The 13,742-nt window shown below is 51.9% G+C and overlaps 1 protein-coding gene and 1 long non-coding RNA gene across 3 annotated transcripts; one reads left to right on the top strand and one right to left on the bottom strand.

Annotated features, from left to right (window-relative positions):
• Positions 1 to 323: 323 nt before the first annotated feature.
• Pcif1 (phosphorylated CTD interacting factor 1) lies at positions 324 to 13,251 on the bottom strand. Of its 2 annotated transcripts, NM_001108605.1 has the most exons (17): positions 11,928 to 13,251; positions 8,819 to 8,989; positions 7,527 to 7,669; positions 7,317 to 7,441; positions 6,101 to 6,238; positions 5,800 to 5,927; positions 5,528 to 5,682; positions 5,077 to 5,224; positions 4,909 to 4,992; positions 4,578 to 4,677; positions 3,260 to 3,422; positions 2,522 to 2,694; positions 2,307 to 2,393; positions 2,044 to 2,228; positions 1,274 to 1,367; positions 1,008 to 1,183; positions 324 to 906 (listed from the first exon to the last, which is right to left on the bottom strand). In NM_001108605.1, exons 3-17 carry the CDS (start codon positions 7,648 to 7,650, stop codon positions 672 to 674), a joined length of 2,115 nt encoding a protein of 704 aa, NP_001102075.1. In that variant the 5' UTR covers positions 7,651 to 7,669; positions 8,819 to 8,989; positions 11,928 to 13,251; the 3' UTR covers positions 324 to 671. The 2 variants fall into 2 exon arrangements, with proteins under 2 accessions (NP_001102075.1, XP_087509596.1); XM_087653470.1 differs by lacking the exons at positions 8,819 to 8,989; positions 11,928 to 13,251 and having other exon boundaries at positions 403 to 906; positions 7,527 to 7,716.
• On the top strand, positions 6,531 to 8,817 carry LOC147995804 (uncharacterized). Its single transcript, XR_015684817.1, has 2 exons — positions 6,531 to 6,759; positions 8,197 to 8,817. It is a non-coding gene; the product is annotated as an uncharacterized LOC147995804 (long non-coding RNA).
• Positions 13,252 to 13,742: the final 491 nt, after the last annotated feature.

The raw sequence follows: 13,742 nt of genomic DNA, 5'->3' as shown, positions 1-13,742 counted from the left end.
TCCTAACAAGGGAAGGCTACCTGGCTCCAGCCAGCTGACCCTGCCTTCTCTGCACAGTGGTTGCAGTATGGCCAAACCAGCCCCATCTCAGGAGAGAGCTGAGCTAGTAAGAACGCTGCTTCCTCCATGGCTCCCTGTCCCCAGGGTCTCAGAGGGCAGGTACTACATACCCTGAAGCCCTTCTAAAGCAACGCTTCTCCTAACCTCATGGAAAACATTTAGCAGCCCGTAAGTCTGGTTTAGGCAGGAATTGGATGTCTCTTCCAACCTCCTGAGCTCAGGTAGATGCCTCTAGGGGTTCAGTACCACAAGGACCTGTGGATGGGTGTGAAGGCCTGGGACCTTAATAAAGGGCACCTAGGGAATGGTCACCGAGGCAACCACCCCAAGACCCTCACACACTCTTGGGGAGTTTCTGTATTTCCTTTTACAAATGAAACAAGGCAGCAACAGGGTCAGTATGGGGCTGGGGAGGCACGGGCCTATTTACAAGGGACTTGGTGAATCTGAAAGGGTGGGAGCAGGAAGGGGGAGCCCTGGCAGAGCCATAATATTCCTATGTCCCTGGCAGCTCAAGTCCTGCTGCCACCCCAGGGCCCTCCAGCCCTGAGGACTGAGTCCCAGCAGTCTGTAACAGCACCCCTGGAGTTCCTCCTTCCCCGCAGGATATGTTAGGTGGGGTGAGGCTCTCGACTAGGGCCCTGCTCCCGGCCGGAGTCCCGGTCCTTGGCCTCTGAGGAGGAGGAGGAGGAGGAAGAGCTGGAGCCATGGCTGCGGCCCGACTGCTTATAAGCAGCGGTGAGCTCCTGCAGCCGCTCTGGCGTCGGCCCCCACTTGGCGAACCCGGGGTCATTCTGCAAGAAGAGCACTGCCGTGTTGTGGACGGCCTTGTAGTGCATTTCCTCCCTGTGGGCAAAGGCAGCTGTTCAGGGCAGGGCACGGACCAGGGCCTGCTCACCCAGCCTGCCATCAGACCTGGCTTCCTCCCCATTGCCCCGGGCACCTACTTCTTGCAGATGTGCTGGGAGCCACTGCGGTACTCGTGCTCAAAGGCAGACAAGACCAGCTGGTGGCGTTTGAAGCGGCTCTGCTCCATTCGGGTGAGCGCTGGTGTTGGGGGCTCCCGCCACTCCGGGATGAACACAATGAAGGACAGGGGTTCTGGTGAGCTCTCCAGCAGTTTCTGTGGGAGGGACAGTATGGGGTGGACATGAGGTACTGCCCCCAGGAGGCTTGCAATGTTGCCTGCCCCATCAGCTGGCAGCACACCCACCTCGAAGTGAGAGACCATAGCATCCATGAGCTCCTCGCAGAACGGAGGGTTGGCCTCAAAGGAACCACTCAGCGGGGTGAAGTCCAGGCAGGGCCTAAAGAAAGGTGAGCACTGTAGCCCCACCAAAACCTAGTCCTTCACACAGACATAAATGATGTCCCCATCCCTAAGCAGCCACAGTGTGGGCGATCTCACAAAGAAATGGTGACAGTTGGACCAGAGGCCAACATTCTCTTTTAATTGTGCTGGGACAAGGAAATGACCTTGCCCTCAGATAACTAAACTTGGAACGGAGGCTAAGCTCTGGGTGTGCTGGGTGTGCGTGCCTGTGTCTACTAAGTTGAGGAAATAGTCTCAAGCCACCCCAGCAGAAGCCACACCCAGGGCTTTCCCAGCCGCCCGAGCCTGAGCCTCTCCTTCCTCCAAGCTTTCTTCCTCCTGGACATCCACCCTCCTCACCTGCTATCTCTGAGGTCTGTTTTACTCCCTGGAGCCCAGGATTCCTATTCCAAACCTAAGCCACAGGCCAGCTTAGGCAGTTACATGTTGCGTGTCTGTTACATGTCTGCCCAAGGAGCCACAACCTGGAGGCTCCCAGTGTTTACATAGCATGTCAGAGGTCAGAGGTCACTGGCTGGTAAATGGTAACCTGGGAGCTGCCTCCCAAAGTGCCTAAGTTCTAAGCATTAAGAAGCAGCTAGTACGGGGGGAACTGTGCCGTAGGAGACATCTTTCTGGGTAGAAGGGGCCCAGGAACTCCTGGATCTCACCCGCGGGAGCCAAAGTAGCCATCTGTGTCAGGGAAGGCAGAACAGTACTGGCGGAAGTAGCAGTTGAGGGGTGAGGCGAAGCACTCGAAACTGACACCAAAGAGTCTGTGGAGGGCCTCAAAGACGTGCACTGGCAGTGACCCCTGCAGGCCAGTCCCCTCATAGAGGCCCACACCAAACATCATCTGCAAATTAGCCTTAGTCAGTGTGAGGCTTCAGTCTCCCTGCTCCCTTCCAGGGGCTCCGTTGTCCCAGCTCTGTACCTGATATCGACGGAGAAGACACCAGACTCTAGGCAGGAACCTCTCAAAGGCAGAGTCATCCACACAGCTGTAGCGGTAGAGGAGCCACTGTAGACAGACAGAAGGAGGGATTCCCCAGTGGCTTCATGACCTTACAGTGGCCAGCTGATGAGGACTCTGCTCAGCGAAGATCCCAAGCCTCCACTCAGGCCATCAAGGGCCTCCCCAGTTCTTACCAGTTTGCTGAAGTAGCTGCGGCTGACCTTGACCATCTCTCCCTTGTAGCGGATGCAGACTACACTGTTCTCCATGTGCATCTCCACACTAGGCATGGGGGGTGCAGACACGGCCAGGCGCACTGGGTAGCAGTATACCAGGCGGGGCTCCAACTCTGAGGCCTCTACTTCCTCTGTGGATAGGGAGGACAGTGAAAGACTGTCCACAGTGGACAGCCTCCACACCCACTGTGCAGTGCTTATGAGATGAGACTCCGTTTCCATAACAAAGGAAACCATGCCATTAAGAAGTGCTGCCAGGGGGTTGGGGATTTAGCTCAGTGGTAGAGTGCTTGCCTAGCAACCGCAAGGCCCTGGGTTCGGTCCCCAGCCCCGGAAAAAAAAAAAGTGCTGCCAGGCAAATCACAAGTATGAGAAAGGCAGCCTTCGTCTGGCTAGGTGTTAGCGTGATAGTTTGCGTGGACACTTACGTTGCCACAGCAAGTTACTATTACACTTGGGTCTGGGAAAACAGGTTAAGGGACAGGAATCCAGGTCAGCTTCCAGCTTCTCTGTTCACATCACATCATTTCCTCAGTGAGCACTGACTCCCCAGGGTCGGGACACAGCAGGCCCTACCCAATGCTCTTCAGAAATCAGATTACCCCAAGTCCATCCAGTCACTGCTTTGAGGCACAGCCTTGTGCGCTCCGTCAGGGCCTAGGACAGTAGATGAGTCTGCTCGCCATGCCACCCTACCTGGGATGTTGTTCTCCTTGAGGATGGCAAGGTGCTTCTCTCGGATCCGTTTAACATATTCCAGGGAGATGTGGTAGATCTTGCTGCAGATGCCCTCCACAGAGTCCTTGGCTGCAGCAGAGACATGGGGCCCACACTGCCTCCGCAGGTGCTCCAGGCGGTCCTGAAGAAAAGCCCTCATCAGGACACTGATGACAAAAGCACCTCGGTGGGGCTGGCAGGTGGAGCTCTTGTGGGGCTATTGAATCCCAGATGTCCCAGTTTTGAAAGTGGCTCTACTGTTTACTAGCCATGTTGCTTGGACAGATCCCTTGGCTTCTCTGAATCTTGTTCCTATCAAGGTAATTCAAACTAGCAAATAGGACATTGTGAATAGGAGTGTCATCCCCCTCCACTCACCAAGCCCGTCATGTAAACAGTTTTTGTTGCCACTACATTGGCAGAACCCAAGACGGCAGAAAGCGGCAGCCCAGGCGAGCTCCACCTTACAGCACTGGGTGTTTGCTGGGAGGGCCGTCAAAGCACAGGGAGCCTGTTGGTCCACATTTAAAAGGTTTTGCTTTTTAGTACTTAGAGATTCCCCCATGATCTGCCGTGTGACGATGAGTGACTCTGGATAGTGAGTCAGGTACACTTGCTGATGTGATCTATGATATTTGTCTCTTGTGAAAAACAGTACTGAGAAGAAAGCCCACTGCGAGTTGATGGAGATGGTTGAGTGGCAGACATAGCCAGAGAACATGATGGCTGTGGATACACTGAGGAGGGATCGAATCTGAAGGTGGCCAGCTGTTTTATAATATTTATTTTATTTGTGTATGTATGTGTTTACCTTCATTCATGCCAGAAGAGGGCATCAGGTCCCTTGTAATAGGAGTTAACAGTTGTAAGCAGCATGTAGGTGCTGGAATTGGACCCCAGTCAACAGAGAGCAGCCAGTGCTCTTAACTGCTGAGCCATCTCTCCAGCCCCCTAAAGGTACTTTTTTTTTTCCTGGATCTGGGGACTAAAGGTACTTTTAATTGTGATATGGACATGCACAAGGAAAGGTAGATCTCTTCACAAAGATACACTGAAGTGGTGTGTTGGTAATTCATCAGGTTGGAAGACAGCATCTATGTGTCTGAGCTTCAGATTACAGAAACAATGTTAATGGAATTGTTCTTTGGGAGAAAACCGCAGGCCTTAATCATCTCTGTAGTTATGATTCTGGGGACTGGTGTGCATCAGGTCTGCCACACTACAGCCCAGGCTGTTGTGGAAGCCAGCCACCTCACAAACAGTGCCTATCAACTGACCTCTCCCTGGGCCCTCTCACCATGTAGTCCTCCTTCGAGGCTGAGTGCTCCTTCCGCAGCCAGCTAAAGGTGTCCTCCACATTCCACTTGACCACTTTTCTGCTGTCAGGGGATGCACTCCTGCAGGTTGATAGCAAGAGAACACTGTGTTTTGTGTGGGGCTCAGCTGTTAGGTGTCTTGTTCCTTGTCCCGATAAGACTACCATCTCAGACACTAGCCTCTAAGCTTACGTCCCATCTGTCTTAAGCATTGACACACCTGTGTGAGCATTAGGCAAATGCGCGAGCACACACACACGCACACGCACACGCACACACCATTTTCATTGTGTGGGGCAGAAAAAGCCAAACCTGGACTCAATGAGCCGCCTGGCAGCTTCTGCATATTTAAAGAGCAGGCGTTTGGCTTCCTCCCGGAACTTGATTCGAGATAACCTGGTTTTAGAAAATAGGCAAGAGTTAGAACCCTACTACCGGTGACTTGTACGAGGACCAAGCAGCCGAGCTGTAGAGCTGTACCTGATGGGAATGTCATTCATAATTTCACGAAACATGGACGGAGACACAACTGGTTCACAGTTGCTTGGCAACAGAGGATCACAGCCTTTGTCCACCACTTTGCGCTCTAGCATCCAGCGGTTGAAAGATTCCCGGGGTGGCTCAATGCCTATGGGACAAGAGCTGTTAAGGACCTGGAGTAGTTAACGAAGTCCACCAAGACAGAATGGGCACAGCACTTTGGAATTCAAAATCCCCTGAGCCTCCTGAGCTAGGAGGTGTGGGCTCCAAGCTTTTGCTAAGCCTTTTCCCAGTTTCAGGTATGGAAACTGCAAAGAGGTTGAGCAGCACACTCAGCATCACAGAGCCGGGGCCCAACAGCTCTGTTTCCCCACAGTGCACTGAGAGCCACCAGGCCCCTTCCCACATGAGCCCAAGTGGTAAATCTACGGCGAGGCTGCAGAGCTCTCACCCTCCCGCTGCTGGCACAGTTCCCGGTAGTGCTGGCGCAGCTTCAAGATGAGCTGAGAGCGGAGCAGCTCAACCTCAGGGTGTGGGGGCAGGACCTCAGAAGGACCCCTGTGCTTGATGACAGCATTGGTCTGGATGTCCAGGTCCCAGTACACCCTAGGGGCACAGACAGAAGTTGTGATGAAGGCCTGTCCACCACAACCACCCCACCACAGCCCTGAACAGTCCACTCATCAACAATGGAGGTATCCAAGCCAACCAGCGAAGACTCACTCAGTGGGTCGGAGGAGAGCTGCTTGTTTATCTTCAGTGGATGCACCCCAAATCTTTAGTATTGGGGTTCCTGGGATGCTGGGGGAACTGGGCACCGACTGGCTTGTGGGTGTCACAGGTATTTCAATCTGAAGGAAAAGAATCCAAAAGGCATCAAGTCAGAAGGCTCAGCAGCCAGACCCAGCATCATGTCCAGCAGCTGCACTTGGGAATCCCTCCTGACACAGCCTTTGCAGGGACCTGCTAGCCACATGCCCAAGGTAACCACTTAAGCCAGGTCCTGGAAGCTCCAGATACTCACCTTGGGCTTCTTCACTCCATTGCCACTTGGCTGCTCTTCTGAGAGCTGTCGCTTTCTGGGCTTGTTCTCTACTGGGGGAGTTTCCACTAAGGTTGAGTCTTGGGGCAGTGGGGTTGCATTTAGCCCCAAAGGGTCCGACTACAGGAGGGAAACCAGCAGAAATGTAAACAGGGCTGTAGTTTTGTCCGACTTTCATGCCTTCCCACCCTGCACTGACTCAAGGAAGCCAGAGGTCTGGAATGTAATAAAGAACCCAGCATGGGCTCCTCCCCTGCCTGCTACCTCCAACTGCAGCCAGGGGTGAACTACCTACTTCCTGGTTCCCTGACCTTCAGAAAGGCCAAGTTAACCCTACCTCACCACTGACATTATGACACAAGTCAGTGCTATGATGTCTGACCTTGGATTGGTGCTTTAAGAACAAAACTGAAACCAGGAATCAAGAGAAGTCAAAAAAGTCAAGGCTTTGTGTGGGCCTCCTTAAGTGACATCAAGAATCCTGCACATGCCCCTCTGCCTATAAGCAGCCATGTGGCCTTGGCCTGGTTACTTTGAACCTGTGTCTTCACCTGCGGACTGGAGAGGTCCCTGCCTGATGGGTAATAAGGCCTGCTCCAACTGAGGGGGTCTAGGAGCTCGGGTGGCTGCCTGACCCTATGGTAACTAACACTCTATAACACCCTTCCTTTCCCACTTAGCTTTACTTTAAACCCTGATTCTCAGAGGAACTCTTCCTTCTTCCCCAGATCAGGATCCCCAATGAGTTTCAATACCATATTTTTATTTTTTAGTTTTTTAAAAACAGGATTGTCTGTGTAGCCCTGGCTGTCCTAGACTCACTTTGAAGATCAAGCTGGCCTAGAACTCATAAAGATCTACCTGCCTCTCGTCTGCCTCTCAAGTTCTAGGATTAAAGGTAGGCACCATGCCTGGCTCAATACAACTGGAATCCTGCTGTCCACCACAGAGCAAGCATATCATAAAAACAGGAAGGGAGCGAGTCAGCCTTGCTCATCTCATTTGCAATGTGTTCTGGGTTCAGAGTGCTACACTAGTAATCTGACACTTGTCACTCTCTCCAGTCTGAGGGCAGACTGACTTGCTTTATGTTTTATCTATAGGTATCAGCGCACGGCTAGATGCCTAGTTGTTCAGGATAGCATTTGTAGAAGGAGAGAGACCTGCCCTGAGACCCTTGCCCCAAACTGGCACTCACAAGCACATCGTGCTGACCCAGCACAGGCATCTCCCACAGGGACTGGTTGGTGAATCGGTTGAAGTAGTAGGGACGGCTCTCCCTTCGGCTCCAGCACTTCTCCCAGCCTGCATGTACCAGTTCCTCTGCAAACAAAAGTACAACCCAGACAGTCAGGGCTGTGCACAACACTCCTGCTATCTTGCCAGCCCACACCACTGCCCCCAGTACCTGGGAGGTCCTGTACCAGGCGAACTGGCTTTGGAGAACAGGGCTGGTTCTGATTGGAGGTGCCTGGAGAGTGACTTAGAAGGGATGCTTCTTCCCGGGGGCTGCCGTGATTCTCATTGGCCATCTCAGCACCCACTCGGGACCTGCCGCACAGGACCAAGAGTGTCAGCTCCATCCCACCCACCAATTACAACCTAGGGCTCTGGTGACTTATCTAGAGATTGGAGAAGTCCAACAGTCTTGCCCTGGACAGCGGCCAGCTGACGCCACAGATGCACTGAGATTAAAGTTGTTGTCCCCTCTGTTGTACAATGGAGCACCCACTGTATATCCTTCTAATTGCCTAGCTTGCCCTTGGGCTCATGTTCTCCAGGAAGCCTTTCCCCCCACCCTCCCTCTCCCCTGCTCCATGCCCAGGTTTGATGGGCAAAGCTCTTCTAATGCCATGGAAAATGCATTGTAGTTCTAGATGGCTAGACCCGACAGTGGAACTCTCAGTAGACTGGGTCCAGGGCATTGGTCTCCAAGGCTAAGAATGCCACCTGGGCCCAAGAGGAGCTCTACTAATCTTGCATATATTTAAAGAGCACCAGAGCAGCCAACAAGAGAGAAGTCATTCCTACGAGGACCAGTGCCTTCCTTGGGATAATGGTTTTACTGTTCCCACTAGGTAAAGTCTCAGTGGACCAGCCCAGCTGAAGAGGAAGCATGGACTCTAACTGGTTGCAGTCTCTTGCTAAAGGAAGCAGTGTAACTAAAGAGTATCATCTGGTTCAGTCCTTCAGAAGCCCCAGGCAAACACTGACTCTTAATGCAGCAACAAAGCCAGTTTCTTCAGCTTTCTATTCTCTGCTACCCCTGTGCACACCTGGGACAGGCCCCAAAGGCCAGGCCCATCCTAGTCTGGATCTATTACACCCCTGGGGACACCTGAGATTAGACTGGGGAGTTTGTTGTTTTTAATATGTTACAAAACCCATGAGAAACCTTCCCCCACAGTAAGACCACAAAGGCTGATTCAAAGACTTTCTTTGAGCTGATCAGGAGTCCTGACTGGTTAACGACATCATAGGAATCATAGAACGTTTATTTTATTTAACACTCAAAGACGCCTGTTAATTTGGAAATGGAAAAATCAAATAGTTACTTTATCTGTACAGTTTGGCAGATAAAAATCACAGGGCAACAGGACATGTAACACAAGAGCCTTGATCACAGAAAGGTTTGGAATGGCTTCTTGAGGGGCTGAGCCCATGGGTTTCAAGGCTGAATAAAGTCCCCTTTTCTCTCACCCTCTGGGGTCTGCGATACTAGCATGAGAGTGTTTTCTTCTCTGGCTGATTGAACCCACGTCACGGGGTCCCACAGAAGAGGGGGGAGGCCCACAGGAAGGCGCAGCAGAAGTGGGTGGGCTGGTCAGCAGTTCAGTTGACAAGGACCCAGGGGACTCCGTGAATCAGCAGCTGGAGAGCAAATAGAAAAAAAAAAAAGTCATTGGCCTATGATATGAAACCTTGCGAGGCAGGAACAACAGCAGAGGGACAAGGCCACACTGGGAAGGTCTAGAGGCTCAATGAATCAAAGTTGTGCTTCTTAGAGTTGAAGATCAGCCTGAATGAGACCCTGTCTAAATAAATATGCTGAGACAAACATCCCCCCCTTTTTATGGTGGTGGAGGTTCTTTGGTTCTGAGACGGGTTTCTCTATATAGCCTGGCTGTCCTGGAACTCACTCTGTAGACCAGGCTGGCCTTGAACTCAGAGATTCACTTGCCTCTACCTCCAGAGTGCTGGCCTCAAAGGTGTATGCCAACATCCCTGGCTTTTTTTTTTTTTGTTTGTTTAATGTATTTGAACGTCCAACCAACAAAGCTTGCATGCCTAGGCCCTGGACCTGGTTCATCAACAGAACCCTAAACTTGGTTTAATGCTTTCCTAGCACCTCGAAGTTGATTGGTTTGTTTTTGTAGCACTAAAGATAGAACTCAGAGTCTTATACATGACAGGTAAGTGCTCTTCCGTGTACTCTATCACCGGCTCTTGATTGAGACCATTATGCATAGCTTAACACATGTATATGAGGTTCTAGGTCCTTGTTCATGCTACATGAACTTTCTGCCACTGACCCAGACCTCTAACTTTTGAGACAGGGTCTTAAAAAAATGGACAAGATTGTCCTTGAACTTAATCCACAGTTCAAGAAGGCCTTGAATACTTAAATATATGATCCTCCTGCTTTGGTCTCTGGGACTACTGAGATTACAGCTCACCCCACCCGGACTAGGAGACAAAACTTGCTTTACTGGCTATGAAGGCCAGGTCTGAGATTGCTTAAGTAGTAAGGGTTCCAATAGGCAACCCCACCTGGGAGTCTGAGGTTGACTTTCTTTTCTCTTTTTTCTTTTTCCAGTTCTTGGGTTGAGATGAGAACTCAAATAGTCCAAGTTGGCTTCAAACTCACTTTGTAGTTGAGTATGATCCTGAATCCCAATGTCTTCTTCGACCTCCCAAGTGTTAGGATTACGGTGAAAGCCACCAAGATCAGCTTTCTTTTTGAATTGGCTCTGCCTGTGTTGCCTAGATCAGCCTTCCCATGAGGTAGAATATAGACACATGCCAATGGGAATCATGTTTTCATCTTGCACAACAGAGCCCCCATACACTGCACAGCCAGCTGTGCCAATCAAAGTGTCTACACCAAAGCAATGGAAACAAAGGACACATATGGAAAGTCTGGGGCAATATCTTAGGCCACCCACAATTAGTGAGACACACTTCTTTGAATGTCTTGGAAAAAATAAAAACATGCAAACACATATAACACATCTCATCCACCTTTATTGAAAAATGTGTGTCCCAGAAAACGTGAAGGGTGCACCTGGTAGATGCATTTGTTAGAGAAGGCAGAAGCAGGCTGGCCCAGTGCCACCTAAACAGGACACTACTGCAATCCCAAACCAGCTGAACGCCATGACACCTGTGAGCAGTCAGAAGCTTGAAGGGTGGAGCTACCAAAGAATTTGTAACTTTAGGGCAGGGTCTCACATAGCTGACACTGGTCTTAAACTCAATCATCCTGTCAGCATCTCTAACTGTTAGAATTTCAGATCTGTGCCATCACGCTCGATAAGATTTTGTACTTTTTAAACGCACTCCAGGAGGGGCTGGGAGACAAGATGACAATTTTTTTCACTTTACGCTACTTGAAAATGTTATCAACTTAGAATTTAAGTGCTCACAGTGAAGCTGCTTTGTACACTGACTGCCCAGCATATGTGAGACCTAGGGTTATACCCCCAGCACCACATACACACACATCAGAGTCCGGTGTAGTACCGGACACCTTTTATCCCAGCACTCAAGACGCAGGATTTCTGTGAGGGCAACCTGGTCCACATAGTGAATTACAGGATAGCCAGGAGGTGTAACACAGAGACCCTGTCTCTTTTTTTTTTTTTTTTTTTTTTTCCGGAGCTGGGGACTGAACCCAGGGCCTTGTGCTTGCTAGGCAAGTGCTCTGCCACTGAGCTAAATCCCGAACCCCGAGACCCTGTCTCTTAAATAAGATAAATTCGCATAGATGGGTGCAGCAGGTCTCTGGCTAAAACACCAGTTCTAAATAAAGCTAGCCAGACCCAAGTTCAAGGCCGTACTGCCATCACGACTTTTGCGGCAGAACCATTTGACCCCTGCGCCGTAGTCTAGCGTTCTGTGCACTCTCGCTGCTGCTCCCAATTGATTAATGTATTCACTAAGGCTGTGTCTTCCGGACCCCCACGCATACCAAAGTCTGAGAAACGCAGAGTAGCCTACGAACAAACAAGAGTATCTGCGCAACCAGCGGAACTCAGGCGAGAGAATGCATCCGATTCCCGGATTGGAGGAATATGGGGCGGGAGCGCTTCCCACTGTACCAATCATAATGCTCCGGGTCTGGTGGGCGGGGCCACAGGACGTGCGAAGTGCGCACGCGCGCAGTCGGGACCTACCTCCCCAGCGCGCTCCCGCGTACCCCTCCCCCAACCCCAGCGGGGGCGGGATGTTTGGCGCGCGCGCGCGCCGGCCCATCTCCCGGGCTCCGCCCCCCGCCCTGCCGCGCGCTCCCGCCCCCGGGCTGAGGCGACTCAGAGTCGGAGCCCGGCACAAAGGCGGTGGCGACGGCGGCAGCGGCAGCAGCGAAGGGACCCTAGAGGCCGCTCCACCCGGGCTCTCTGGGCCCACTACACTCACCCCAGCCAGCGGCCCTGCTGCCCACCCGCGGGTCTAAGATGGCGGCGACGAAGGAGACCGGGCGAGCGGCAGCCCCGAGCGGGAAGCGCCGGAGGGGCCTCCGCCATCCTGCTTCGGACTCCCAGACCCTGGCGCGGCTCGCAGCAGGACCATGGCTTCCTGGGGCTCTTACCTGCTCGAAGCGGACTCGAGGGGATGCGGCCACACGTTCTGCTCGACCGCCCGTTTTGCCGCCTCCGCCTCGCCCTCCCCAGCGCCGCTGCCGCCATCTTGTGTCCCGGGCCGGGACTCTGCGCTGCGCATGCGTTGGTACCGCCTCTGAAGGACCTCGCCACGGCCGCGCCGCCATCTTGAGTGTGGCAATGTTGGCTGGTTCCCCAGACCGTGATTGCTTTCTCCCTCCCCCTCCCCAACTCCCCATTTTCCGGTCCTTCTCTGTGTCCCTTGTGGTCCTCAAGAGGAGGAAAAGCAGCTTTGCTCTTCTTGAAATGTAGGTGGGAAGGAATGAATCTATACGTACGCCCCTGCCGAACACGCTCGCAGGGGCCGAAGATCTACTTGGACACTTTAGGGGGCATGAAGCTGGTCTAGAATCTTCTGGGGGCTCTGGCTCAGTTGCCGACCCAGGAGCGGAGTGGTGACGTAGGCCCTGCACGTGGTAGATGCCTGGGTCCTAGTCTGCACAGTGCTCTGCTGCTTCCAACCAGTCTCGTTCTCTGCGCTCTAAGGGTCCTGGAATGTTTTCTCTCTCTGCCTAGAGGCCAGATGACGTGCAAATCGAACCTTTTCCCGTTAGCAACCTGTTCACAAATTGCTCTTGCATAATCGTAGCTTTTGGAGGAGTGCTGGTAGGGCAGAGCTGGCTCTGGGCAGTTGTAAAGTTGTGAAGACTACACAGCTTAGGAGACGCTTCTGCAAGTCTTGGACGGGCTCCCTGCCACAATTAGGCTACTAGCTCCACCCACTTGTGGCCTCCTAAGGAAGCTATCACCATTTAAGGTATCTTGAAAGGAGGACAAGTTTGCCACCTGCTGCTGGACTGGGATAGCCACTGAGGTCTGTGACAGTGATGATACTGGCTGCCAGTAGTTTGGAGGTGGAATGTTAGGAGGTCAGGAAAAATGGTGATCAGCAGTATAAACTAGTAAGAACTGGAGGATCTTATCTAGTCTGTCCTCAAACACCTGACCCTTGATCCCAGGTGTGTCCATCTTGTATGTCTTGGGGGCTGGTGGGGATAGTCTTGCTATAACCCTGGCAGGCCAAGAACTCAGATCCATCTGCTTCGTGAGTGCTGGAATTAAAAGTGCACCATCATGCCTCTTAAAATCTTTAAGGGTGGTAGTGGTGTGCACTTGGGGAGGTGGAGGCAGGAGAATCAGGAATCCTTGCCTACATGAGACCTTATCAAAATAAAAGCATAGCAGCTGGGCCTCTTGGCTTACAGCTGTAACCCTAGTACTTGGGAGACTGATAAAGAAGGATCACTAGTTTAGGAGGTCAGCAGGGCCACAAGAAATCTGCTTTTAAAAGGAAAGTTTGAAGGGGATTAGTGGGCTGGAGAGATGGTTCAGTGCTTAAGAGCACTGACTGCTCTTCCAGAGGTCCTGAGTTCATCCTAGCAACCATGTGGTGGCTCACAACCATCTAATGGGATCCGATGCCGCCTTCTGGTGTGTGTGAAGACAGCTACGGTGTGTTCATATACATTAAATAATACTTTTTAAAAAGGGGAGGGATTGGTGGTTAGGGGTGTAACCCTGTGTTTCTCTAGTCTCTAACTCTGTCCTTGTGCTTTTTTTTTTTTTTTTTAATGCGAACCAGGTATGAAGGTGGTGGGTTCCTTTAACCCCAGGACTGGTAGCTACATAGGAAGTTTCAGTCCTGATCCTGTCTCAAACAAAAACCAGATGGAGTAAAGTGTGCACCCTTGAAACCCCAGCAGCACTCTAGCCCTGGAAAAGCTAAAGCAGGAGGGTTCTAAGTC

This window comes from Rattus norvegicus, chromosome 3, assembly GCF_021556685.1.
Source record: "Rattus norvegicus strain SHRSP/BbbUtx chromosome 3, alternate assembly SHRSP_T2T, whole genome shotgun sequence".
Classification (NCBI taxonomy): Eukaryota; Metazoa; Chordata; class Mammalia; order Rodentia; family Muridae; genus Rattus; species Rattus norvegicus.
Note: the sequence above shows the minus strand (reverse complement) of the source record. Positions and strands in the feature narration are given on the sequence as shown.